This window comes from Eurypyga helias, unplaced genomic scaffold, assembly GCF_000690775.1.
Source record: "Eurypyga helias isolate BGI_N326 unplaced genomic scaffold, ASM69077v1 scaffold35301, whole genome shotgun sequence".
In the NCBI taxonomy this organism is placed as follows: Eukaryota; Metazoa; Chordata; class Aves; order Eurypygiformes; family Eurypygidae; genus Eurypyga; species Eurypyga helias.
In genome coordinates, this window is record NW_010232130.1 from 306 (window position 1) to 13,362 (window position 13,057).

At 44.7% G+C, this 13,057-nt stretch overlaps 1 protein-coding gene across 1 annotated transcript; it reads left to right on the top strand.

Moving 5' to 3' along the window:
• Nucleotides 1-5,749: 5,749 nt before the first annotated feature.
• On the top strand, nt 5,750-11,981 carry LOC104516842 (RAC-alpha serine/threonine-protein kinase-like; the record flags this gene model as incomplete). The annotated part of the gene is made up of 3 exons (XM_010161315.1): nt 5,750-5,837; nt 10,525-10,627; nt 11,293-11,981. Coding segments are annotated over 3 exons (271 nt in total), but the record flags the coding sequence as incomplete, so codon positions are not given.
• Nucleotides 11,982-13,057: the final 1,076 nt, after the last annotated feature.

Below are 13,057 nucleotides of genomic sequence, written 5' to 3' on the forward strand. Positions count from 1 at the left end.
TGTCATCATGCTGCTATGTGTGGCAGAAAACATCAGAACTGGCACTGTTTAGTAACTGCTGATGAACTTCAGAGTGGAGACAGCCAAAAACATGAGAAAAATGAAACTGGGAGATGATGTCCCTTCCCGTAAAATCCTCAAAAAACCCCAACAACAACAAAGTTCGATGCAATGAAGCTCAGTGACTGAGGGTATTTTAAGTTAAATATCAGGGAGCTAGGGAATTGTGATCTGCATCAGTGAATTAAATCTTACAGATCACCTGTTGCACCTCACTTCTGGATATAAAGAAGCAGTCTTGGCACTCTGTGTTCAGTAATACCAGCTCAGTCTCAAGATCACAGGCATATGGGGAAAATATGAAGAACAATTAATTGCATTCTGCTTTTAATCATGGCTGTTTTCTAAATTTGGTCATATAAAATCCATTTTGTAAGAGAGAAGGAATTTTGAAGTTCCTTTTGGGATCGATATAAGTTTATTAACCTTGTAATGTGAGCCTTAATTTTCCTAAGAAGAAAAAAAAAATCTATTCTGTAAATATTTCATGTTAATGTGACCTGAAATTCTCCTTCGCTGCTTTGTGACATGTATCAAATGGAAGGAGGCAATCAGAGCATTTTTTTCTCACTTAAACCTGCCAAGTTTTCAACTTTTTAAATTTTTTTCTCAGGCTGTGGAGACTGTAACCTGTGAAAGTGGGCGTGGGTCAGAGGGCTCCATGTAAACTGACTGAGTTTAGATGGGTGGGTTTGTAGTTGGTGTCTTGCAAGCTCTGAACCTTAGCAGGTGTTAAACTTGAAAGAACTTCAGGATGGGTTCCTCTGAACTTTGCTCATGTGTTTTCACTACCTGCCTTAGTGCTACCTGTCATAGGTTGGGGTTGTTCAGCCTCTTTCAGATGGGGTTTGTCACAAGCTGCTTCATCCACTTCTGTCTTCTGGGTGCTGTTGGACCTTGCCGTTCAGGAAGAATGAGAGGAAGAAGATGCAGCATTTCACAAATGCCTTTTAAAAAAAAGACTTAATGCCTTCACTGAGCTGTAGTTGTGGCTTTGGAGCACTGAAGCTGGTCATTGGGAACTGGTCACCAGTCCTTCCAGCCACACAGAGATCTGGCACTTGATTCTTTTTAGTGATGGTGGCTCTTTCCACATCCAGAGTACAGCTGTGGCTGCAGGTGCTCAGGAAGATCAGGGCCGATCAAGCCTTTACATGCATGACAACCAAACTCCTTGGGGTTTTTTTGTTGTGAAAAAGGCAATTTGCGGTTAAGGTGTGTGTCCGTGTCCCCTGCGGTGCTCTGCTATGGGAAGGGTAGATGGCTTGAGCAAACCTGCTCTCGGTCACAGCTAGGTCTGCAGCCCCCGCAGCCGCTGTTGAGGTTAGAAGAGGTAGAGATGACAGTCGTGGGGACTGCAGAGGCCTGGAGATGGTCCCAGCTAGCTGGTGGCAGGCAGGAGGAGGTAGCCTAGAATAGCCGGTCCTCTTAGGCAGCCGACTTCATGCCTTGTGGGCATCCAGAGTTTGGAAACCACACATGACGTGTCTTAAGTTGGTCTGCAATGTCTGTGTCTTGAGTACAAAGGCGTTTCTGTCTCCAGACAACTCCAAGGTCCTGGGTATCACTTGAGCTGCAGAGTGCTCACCAAGTCTCCATACGTGTTTCATCAGATGCTCTGAGGTAGACTGAGGTTTAGCTGTCGTGTGGGATAACTGTAGTCTAAATCGGTTCAGTCCAAAGCTGCTGAGAGTTAGCTTGGACAAACTCAAATAGCTCACCCATAAGAGATGTAAACTGAAGCTGAAAACAGAAAAGGCGCATTTGAAGAGAATTTTTTTTCCCCAGCTTTCTAGAAATCAGTAGTTTAAAGACTTCCCAAGCCTCAGCATCCTCACGCGTGCCTCCCCTGTGGTTACTGATGTCGGGGAGTGCAGCTTTTCCGCTGTTACTGGATCCACTGCGTTTGTTGCACGTGTGTGGTTAATGAAGAAGCGGGGAAGTAAAGCTAGGCACAGAGCTGGGACTTGCATCAGGCTTTCCGAAAGTCTTAATCTCTGAGCAGGAAAACCCCCAAAGACTGTGTGTGCAGGGCTTTGGGGGAAAAATGGGGCCTTTTCCCTCCAAACCTGGAGGCAGCAAATCGTGTTCTTCCCAAAGCCAGCCAGAGCTTCTCCGTGCTGATAGTGCCACTCACAGGAAAAGGATGTAGATGCAGTTCCTAAACCCTTCCCTGTGGCTGTTTCTATGAAAGTAAGTGCCACAGTAAAATAGTTCCTAGTCTCCATCCTGACTGTATCAGAGACGGATAAATACGGGTCTGTGTGCTCTGAGCTGGTGAACACCAACAGTTTTGCTGAGCTGGTTCTCTTGAGCCTGGAGGGTATATTTGCACTGTTGTAGAACCAGGCTTGAGGGCAGAGGGGGAGTCAGAGAAGCCATGTGAAGACAGAAGAGCAGCAGAAGCGATGCCTAAAGCCGTGGCTGTGCTCTCAGCTGAGGATGGTGCATGTGCAGGTCTGTAAACAACACAGATTGGTCACCTAGAAGTATGACAGCCTCTTCAGATGAGGATTCACCCAGTCAGAACCTGGTGTTGTGGCTCTTACGAAGGGGATTATTTGGCAGGGCGGAGTGAAGGCGGTTGCTGCCTGCTGTCCCACGCTGGAGCCTGGCTGGCCTTGCTGCAGAAGTGTTTTAACTACAACTCTAACTATAAAACTAGAAATTGGTGGGTTTCTTCTTAAAGAGCTGGGAATGGACCTGGACGCTGAGCACTGCTTACTTTTACATGGACAAGGAGAGAAACAGTGTTTTTCCTGTGATCCATGAAGTGCAATCTTCTGGCCAGCCATCACTGTTGACTCTGTATTTATACACTGTGCTTTTATACATAGATATAAAATTACAGTACATAAAACGCTTAAAATATTTGTACGTGATTTACTAGTAGAATGATAGCTGACTGCCCTTGATTTGTGAAGCACAGGCAGTTGTCATTAAACAATTAAAGGAATTTGTAAGGAATATGCAGTTTCATAAAAATTAAAAATGTGGAAATGGATTCAGTTTAATACTGAAGTTGCACTTTACTAATAATTTTCTTCTTGGGTCTTAGCTGAAATGCAGAAAAAAAGGCTCTCAAATGTCGATGGAAGTTAAATGAATGACCAGAATTGTTTGGCAGATATTTTTTTAAGGAGATCAATTTAGACAGAAGTTTTTTGAGGTTTTGAAGTTTTGGGTTGGGTTGTTTTGTTTGGTTGTTTGTTTGTTTTTTAATTGCTTTTTGGCCTCTACACTTTGTTATATTTCCTTGTATACTCTATATCTTATTTAAGTCCTATTCATACTATTTCTGGTTCTGTCTGAAGATTTCAGTGCTCAAAATTTGACTTTATTGTACAAGAATCTTGTCAAGACTTACCTGCTGTATTTTTCTTCAGCTCTTGCATGTCCGTATGAAAAACAAGCCTGCTGCTCCTTCGGTTCTCAGTGATGCTTACCCATGACTTTTGCATTAGGTGCTGATTTAATTTGGTTCTCCTTGAGAGGGTCCTTTCATAATAATTCTGAAAAACAAGGGTGTATTTTGGAATAAGTCCATAGCCTAAATAGGAGGTTTCTGTCGTTTTCCCATTCGCTTTGAATGGATTTGTTGAATAGTATAGACTTCTAAAAGGTGAGTAAAACATCTGGGGTGTTTCTTGGCATTTCCCCCAGTATGTGTTTGCCCTTCATGGAACAAAGGCTTATGTCAGCTAAGGTGTTCTCTGCAGCGCTCGTACAGGGCGGCAGCCAACCAGCCTTCCTGCAGGCTCTGCAAAGCGCCGTTCGGGGGGTTCTCAGCTCATCGTCGCTCCCCAACCTCTCTGCAGAAGCACAGTCTGTTGACATCCGTGGACAAAGAGGATTGACTACCCTCTTCTTCGGCGGCCATCATCATCTGCACTGGGGAAGCAACAGGGAGCCTGGCAGAGCCATGGTAAAGGCTGTAGTCCTGTGTGGAACCAGCCGAGAGATGATTACTTTGTCTCTGTTCCAGGCTGCTCTGCAGCTGTATAACGTGCTGCCAGGCAGGTGGGAGAGCCATCGCCCAGCTTGGTTTGGCCTGTGGGGGCTCTAAGGTGAACTTAGGCTTGGCCTTAGAGCTCACCTGGGGAAGGAGAGCGTCACCCAGCACTTTGCTACTGGAATACTGGGGACCCATTCCCTGTGCCACTGCACAATTCCTGAAGGAATGTGAAGGAGCAAACCCCTTTGGTTGCTGTGGCAGTTAATGGAAGAGGGCCAGGAAGCAAGCGTGGACTCTGAACTGCCAAGCACCTCTGCTGGCTTCATCTCTGCTGTGGCCTCTGCCAGCTTGCGTTCAGTGAGGACGGTGCTCAGGTGTGGCTGAGAGGGTTGCATGTACCCAGTCAGCAGGATGTACGAAGTGTCACCATATCCGAGTCCTCTGCACCGAGCAAACACCCAACGCTGTCCCAGTAGCATCGTGCCTTCAAGCTACGTCCCAGAGCAGGCAGCACAGTCTCAAGCTGTAAAAATACCACTTCAGCGGGCTCTAGCACAGCCTTCGCATCCTCTCTGATTTGTTGAACCAAAACCCTTTCCTCTGTCCCGAAATAATCACGAATTAGGGCTGCATGGTTAGCTCATGTGTCCTGGAGGAGGTTCGGGGCAAGCTGCTGTGCAGCACAGATGAGGCCTGACCAGGCAGCTTGGCTTCAGGTTCCACAGTCCTTGGCCCTTCTTTCTGTAGTGGCATAGCTCTGGCATTGGCCACGAAGAGCCATTGTTCCAAGCTCTGAACATAGGGATATCCTCTCAGTCTGCCTGTGGCACCAGGAATGAGAGAACAGACAGTTAGTAGAGGTCAGCCTGGATGAACGTGGTGGCACCTCCTATACTTAAAATCCTGAGCATCATCTTAACCTTGTTGCCTGAAAGTTGATGTCTCAGTACGTGTTTCGTCTTCTCAGTGTGTGCCTTTGCTTGCAGAGGGAGTGCAGTCTTTCAGAGAACATTTTAACCTCCACAGCAGAATTTAAGCATCTGTTAGCTCAAGACTGCAACTAAACTGATTGCATCTATGAGCTGTGTGGACAGTTTTATTTCGGAATAAAAGTGCTTTATCTTGATATACCTTAAGTCAATAAAACACCCTTTGCTGTCGTGACGCCAAGGAGGAGGAAAGATTTGCATACCACACGATATTATCACTGCAGTTGTCAACTGATTTCTTTAATGGAAATTTAAATCAGGTTGCATAAATCAGTTGGTCTTAAAAATCCTTGCCTCTCTTACACTTCAACATCAAGTTCAGTTTTACTGCTGGCATCACTCTTAACTCTAGAGAATTGTAAGGGGCAGTCACTTGTTAATTTAGAAAGGGAGAAGGGCTTGTGGTTCGGACCTTTTACTTGCAGGTTCTGCTGTGTTCCCTAGGGCAGCATCTTTCCCGAAGGACAGGTCTTTTGAATTGAGATTATTAATACTTTTTTTCTTTGTTTAAGAGAGACCTTTGTTCTGTTTGTTAGAGTTTCAGATCTCTTAGTGGAACTGTGTTGGAGCCTAGAATAGCCTATCCTGCAGCCCTTGCACAAAAACCAAGTGTGAGGCAAATGCCAAAACTGCTCCCAAATGTATTATATAAACTCAGAATTTCTTCACTACTGTTTAATAAAAATTGCATTAAAAAAAAAATAACTGTACTCAAACATTTAATGACTTACTTTGCCCCAAACAGGTTAGGTGGCGGTCCTGATGATGCCAAGGAGATTATGCAGCACAAGTTCTTTGCTGGCATTGTTTGGCAAGATGTGTACGAGAAAAAGGTACTTGTACAACTGTTCTCCCATGGTGACTTGTAGCTGTGGATATTCTGAATGTCTCAAATTGTGTTGCCCTGTAAGGTACACAGAAGCCCTCCGTGGAAGAGGTTTGCAATTCTTTTTAACAAGGCTAAATTGCTTCGTGTTTCTTAAAATACTGTAACTGTATTCTGAACTGAAGCTTTTTTTTTTTTGCAGTGACAGGAGTCTCTCAATGAGATACTTTTTCTGTGATTGAATAAATAGGATGTAACCAAAATTGCTTCCAAATTTAGACAGTATATAAGCTTTTAAAATGGCTTTTCCTTATCATTCCTGTTGCCATACCTTGTTATCAACTGACGTATCCCTTGTGAGGCCAGGAGCCATTGTTGGTTCCTGAGCCTCTGAAGCAAAACTTCCTGGAAGCAGTAGCAGAAGATGGGTTGTTTGTTCTCTTTGCATTTTTCCCAAATGGAATGATGAAATCAGACTGAATAGGCAAGTGCAGAGAGGTGTAGGCTTTTGCATCAGTCCAAGCCTGATACATTTGGTTTTTTGGTGGCAGAGGGCTGATGTGAAGTGTCTGCGCTTCATGGTGTTTCTCACCAGTTTGCCTTGTAACCCCCTGAGTTTGCAGGCTTTCCAGCAAGCACCACAAAAGTCAGAGAGCCCAGCCCTTTCCCTGTGAGCGTTTCATCAGTTGTCTATGCCTCCCTGTCCCTTCGTTCACAGACAGCTTACTCCTCCCCTCCAAAGTACTTTGTGCTTTCAGGGTGATCTGCTGTGTCCTCTCCCGTTTGATTGGCACCAGCCACGTTTTCCGTAACGCTCACGTGAAATGCAGCGAACTAAAACGTGGGTCTGGGGATTGAAGGCTCCCATCTACTAGTGCCATCTCACTCAATCCCAGTTCTTCTCAAACTCCCTCCTTCCCCCTGCAGCCCCTCATGGTATCAGATCTCATTTGATTTGTGAATACAGTTTAGTTCCCCTCCCTTTGGTGGGAGCAGGTAAAAAACTTAGCAGAAACTGAGTTTTGATTCTTTTGGTAAAACTAATGCAGTGATCTATTGTTTGTATTCTTAAAAAAGAGCATAACACTACTGGTTTCCATACTGTAGTGGGAGAATTGTCCAGTGCTTTCATACAATTACAGACAGTGCTCTGTTCCCTTCTCTTCTTTCACTTCCTCACTGATTGCTGTGGCTAAAGGGAACCGAAACATCATAACATCATTTTTTGTGCCTTGAAAGTGTAGCTACCTCTCCTTTCAAAGCATCCCTTGAGAGAGAGCTGCATGCAGCTGTGAGGGCAGGAGGGAGTTGGTGGAGTTTATTCAGTATAGTGTAAAAAGTATACCTGAATTGCTGTTCTAAACAGGAAGTTACCTTCTGTTTCACTCAGCTGGCAAGCTGAGTTGCTATTTTTTTTTTTTTTTTGCAGTTTAAGGTAAAAAGTTGATAACAGGCCTTAAATGTCTTCAGTGACGTTATCTGATGGTAGTCCTGCTTCCCTGAATGGAGAAATAACACAAGCTGGAGGCAATTTATCCACAGGACTGAGAAAGCCTTCAGGAATTGTCCCTGAGTAGTACTCACTCAGGTTGTTGTGGGAACTACCAGGAAATTCCAAATGTTACATATTTTTGAGAAAACACTGTGCTAATTGAGACTATTTCTGACCTTGGCATATCCAAGGGGGCTGGATTCTGGTTTGGCTCCTGCTCCATTAGCACATGCACCGAAAGTGGCTGTAAACTGTTACTTAGCGTAGGAATAGCCATGCTGTGCAAATGAACAGATTTCAAACAGCCTGTGAGTAATTGCTGCCTGCGTTCGGGGGGAGGCCCAAGAGGACCTCGCAGCGTTCACCTGAAATGCGGTGCGACGGGTAAAAGCTGAATCTTGTCAGGTGCCGAGAGGTGTTCGTGTGCTGGGCTTGGGTACCCGCTGTCTCTGGGTAACGGTGGATGTGTGTACGCATACAGGCTTGGAGCAATCGAGAACACCTCCTTTGCAATTAAGCTTTTTTGGAAACCTTGCTTTGCTCTGGATTATAAGGAGTTTAGAATAACTGGGGTTGTCCCAGGAATTTAACATATTCATTAGGCTCTCCAGGAAGAGTGGTGGTGGTGTGTCCTTGGTGCAAAGAAAGATGTGATTTAGTTGGCACTGTTTTGCCCACCCACAAGCAAACGTGCGCAAGGAGATTTTCATCACTTCTGTGTTTTTCCCTTGGGTCTCTTTTGTCTCTTAAACCAGCATAAGCCTGGGGGTATGACGCTGGTCTGCAGCGGTGGGAGGCTGCAGGTGGCACCTTTCTGCCGTGACAGCTTTTCAGTAAAGCAACATATTTGCTTGGTAAAGCCGGAGTAAGAGCTTTCTGTGCTTTCCCCTCTGTTTCCAGCTGAGTGTTGTGAATTTGACAGGTAGAGGGGAAAAAAGTCTTGCGAGTGCCTCGTAATCTGTCTCAAATTGCTTTTAACAGACACTGAAATACAAGGGAAGGTGGTCCAGGCAGTGCTAGCCCGTTACACGCGCGTTCTGACTTAGGGCTGCTGCTCCAAGTAGTTCCGATGTGCACCGTTCGGGGGTCTGCTCAGTGCCCAGGCCCTAAATCGCTGTGTGCCCACAGCCAGGCACAGCAGCCGGGAGCCTGCGAGCGACACAGCGCCGCTCACTTGCCCGACGCGCACCAGGTTCGCGCTGAGGAGCGGGCAGCAGGCCGCTGTAAGGAGGGAGAGCAGAGCTGAAACGTGACCAAGCATGCTCACCCCCAGCAGGGTTTGTACGCGTAGTATGCTGCTTTGACTTGACTGGGAACCGTGGCGTTAACGTAACGCAAAGCACTCCCTCTTCAGTAGCTTCAGGAGGGCTGTAAGGCTCAGAGTGACACGTGGCTTCGGGATATCCTGCTTCCTTTACCTTTTTAAATCCAGGACATAAAAACACTTGTAAGGACCTTAGTGAGGTTTTTTTGGTCAGGAACATTTGCTCCTTTGAGCCATCCATGGGCACAGAGGATCATTAATCATTCAGAAAAATGATGATGAATATATACTCTTATAACAAACAGAATTTGTATGTCCCTTAATTTTTAGAGATTGGTTTTAAACAGTAGAATGTTTCTTTATATTCTTTGTATCTAGACACCCTCTAGTGGAAGGTGTCCCTGCCCATGGCAGGGGGGTTGGAACTAGATGATCTTTAAGGTCCCTTCCAACCCTAACCATTCCGTGATTCTATGATATTTGGAAGTTATCACCTTATTCCACTTCTTAGTCTTTACATGGAAAATGGAGGAGCTTTATCAGATTGTTGATTGTAAGAGAGGACAACACTCTGTTAGGTGCTCCCAAAACAGACCAGAAAGATGATCCTGGCGATAGGGAGCTCAAAGCTAGTGCATTGCATATTTATCAACTTGCCAAGCAAAGGATCCTTCAGATCCAAGCTGGAGGCAGAGGTGGGGAAGAGGCGTTTGGTACATTCAAGATATGCTGGTGTTTTCCAAGTAGTGATTTCTGTTGGTGTCATTCTTGTGTCTGTACGAGCAGAAGTGCAACTCTCAGGGTCAGTGCTTAATTCCAGTTGGAGCCACTTACCATTCACCTCGATAAACCTTTCCCCGCAGCTTCGGGTTGGAAGCCCTACGCTTCCCCGGTCACGCTCCCGAATTGTTGCCCGGTGTGGCTCTGTGCTATTAAAAGATGGCCAGGCTTAACCCCAGCGGTGGGCGAGCTGGAGCCCCGTGCTGAGAGCGATGACGTCCTCTTTGGGAGGGCAGAGAGCAGCGTTTACGTTCGGTTTCTGCCGCACCGGGCGGTGGGGAGGTGAGCAAGGTCTGAATCCCAGCTCCGTCGCCCTCCAAAACTGTACGCGTTCCATCTGTATGCGACCAGCTCCGCTGCCCCGCTTCCCAGGCGCACTCCTCCTCCCGCCCCAGCCAAGCAGCCCCGCTCCATCTGGAGTTGCCTTGACAGAGCTTGCCTAGGTGCACACAGATGCTCTCTAGCCTGTCTGCCCAGGCGAGCGTGCAGAGTAAGACCCAAACAGTGCGACTCGTGGTGTGGCAAGAGGAGGATGTTCACCGCCGAGCGTGCCCCGTTTTTCTGTATGCGCTGCAGATTTTCTAAGCTCCGAGTTGATACCAAACTGCTTTTGGGGATCGAGAGTGTAGATGCTCGATGTTGCTGCTCCCTTGTCCTCAGTTCTCCTGGCGTGGCCTGAGCGACAGCCCGGGTGCAGTCAGAGCTGCGTGGGCGCAGGAGCTCTGCAGCTGGCATTTATTCCTGACCGTCAGCACAGTAGAGGGTGACAGGCAAGTCTGGCCGATGTGTTCGGTATCACTGAGCATCCATCTTACTCATGTTCATCCTCCTCAAGCATCAATCTGACTAGGTGCAGTTGACAGTTGCCGCATAATTAGGTGAGGAACCATCATATACTGTTGTCTTTAAAAATGTGTAAGCATGTTATTTTTTATGTGAAGAAGTGTTAGGATTCTAGGTTTTTCTTTGTGCAATTGAATCCTAGAGACCAAATGCCTTAAATGTCCCATAAATGGGAAGCACGCACCTTAAATAAACACTTTTTACTGTATATGGTTCCTTCTTTATGGACTGGTGGGTTTTAAACCTATTTTAGGAATGTTTCAAAGTGTGCTGCAAGAACCTGTAAATGAACAGTGTGTTTTTCCCTTTTCATAGCTCGTACCTCCATTTAAGCCACAAGTTACATCTGAAACAGACACAAGATACTTCGATGAAGAATTCACAGCCCAGATGATAACAATCACTCCTCCTGACCAAGGTAAAGTTTTCCCAGATGGTTCCCAGTGTGTTCTCCAGGCGACCCGAAATAATTTGCTGTAGCGTTACCTGTCTCTTTAGGGCACGTGGAAAAGCATCAGTTTAAACTTGCTGGTTGCCATATACATATTTGACCAAGAAGTTGGTAAAGTGATGGGAAACTTTCCATGTGTCTTCCCAGTTTGGGAAATGAAAAACCTGCTTTAGAAGATAGTGTACGGCTGCCTTTTCCAAACCTGCACATTCCCACTGGAAAATAATTCTGTTTGCGAGTGTTGCACGCGTACATCTGCGTGCACGCTGTGGATATGCAAGCAGTCATTTGGGTGTGGGCTGACATCCACAGTCCATCACAACGTGTTTCATTCTCCTGGTAACCGGGCGTGTTTGATGTTCTGAAACAGCAGTTGCCAGGAATTCAGCACACCGACTGTGGATTTAAGCAATGCAGCTCCTAGCAAGTTGAAATGAATACCCAAAAAACTGTTGGGATCCTCCGTGATGCCCATTTAACGGGGTGAGATTTAAGACTTCCTGTTTCTTTGTCAAGTTGGGGAAAAGGAAGGTGACAGTGAAATTTTCTGAAATAACCTCCCTGTGCGTTATCCTATTGTCTGTTCACTTAAAAAGGCAGCACATGTTGACTACTGGTTTTTCATTTTTCAGATGACAGCATGGATTGTGTAGATAACGAGAGAAGACCTCATTTTCCTCAGTTCTCCTATTCAGCCAGTGGAACCGCTTAAAGTTTGCAATGTTTTCCCATTCAGAAACAAAACAGACTGCATTTTGGGGACCTTACTTCAATGGACACTAGAGAACTTTCTATATTATCTGAATTACAAACTGTGTTTGTATTACGATTTAGATGAATTTGTAGGAAGCCTCACAGATTCTGTATTTAAAACAATTCTTTGATGCATTTTTGAGAAGGAAAACAAATCCATTCTTAAAGTATTACGTCAAGGCTTTTATGCTGAATGACCACAGGTTTTTAAGAATATACACCAAAACTGTTTACTTTAGAAATAATTAAGGTATTCAACATATCAGCAACTCTGACCAGAAAATCCCCTTAGTTTATTTATTTCGTACAGTTCATGATCTAAATATAGAATCTGCACTCTGAACAATTAGATTTATATAGGAAGAGATAAGACTTTAGTAGCTAGTGCAATAATATAAGCAACAAAGTGAACAAACTCTGGAGGGTTAAGGTTCAAACTCATTTTGGACAGCAATGAAGTGTCATCCAGCTCCAGAAAACCAACTATAGGAACAGCATTAATGGCCTCAGTGAGGTAAATCAAAAGGCAAAAGTTATTTTTGTTATAACATCTGCTTCAAGACATTACACATCAAACCGAATCCAGTGGAATTGCCATGCCGTACAGATGAGTATTCCAGTCTAGACAGTGCATTTAATTATTCCATTTGTGTAGAGCTTAGGAATACTTTGTAGGATTGGCTTCTCAGAACCTAGAAAACGCTTGATTTTCCCAATCTAATCCAAAATGCAACAACGCAGAATCACCTGCTCTCACCACTGTCTAAAAGCACCGCGCAGGTCTGAGTGAGAAATCATCTTCGTGGGCGAGTCGGCCAGACAAAAGTACATTTTTGGCACTGAAGTAATGACTTGTTGCCGCTTTTTTTTTTATGAAAAGATATATGAATATATATAAACACTTAATGATTTTTTGCATCATGCCAGATCATTTCTTCTTTCTTGAGTGTGTGTTAAAGGTATCAGCCAGCAGTTCGGGGTGCCTTCTCACTCTTGAAGGGTCACTTTAACAGTGTTTCCCATGTACAAGAAAAAAACTAGGTTGAAACTTCATACGTGTTTGAATAGCAATGGTGTTCAAAAAGTGAATTTTTTTTTTGGTTTGTTTTTCATTTTTAATCTTAGTGGAAAATTCCCCACACCCCGTTTTTGTTGTATCATGTTTCTTTTTAATTTTCATAAAAGCAGTCTTACTCTGTCTCTGCTGTGGATGAATTTATTCCATTGTAGGTTGCGTTCTCTTAAATTGCCTTTTTTGTTTCTCTTTCTCTTGACTGTATAAAAATGATGACATGTACTGCAGTTAACTAGCATTTAAATTTTTTCTGTGAAAGGGCGTATGTTATGAAAACCCTCGCTCCCCCTTTCCATCAGAAACTGCTGTGTTTGCACAGAGAGCCCATCAGCTTAACTTTTTTTTTTTTAAAAACAACATTCAACTCTAGTATTTTTACACATGAAATGAAACTTTCCCTCCAAATACTCAAATAAAAATTGCTTTAACAAGTTAGGTTCTTTTTTTCTTGTGGTAGGAGCCTTCTGAAGTTGTAGAGGTGCAACAACTGCTGCAGTTTCTCGAGTCTGATGTACGCATCACTGAGGGATTTAGGCTTTCCTGCACCTCCTCAGCTGTTTCACCTCTGT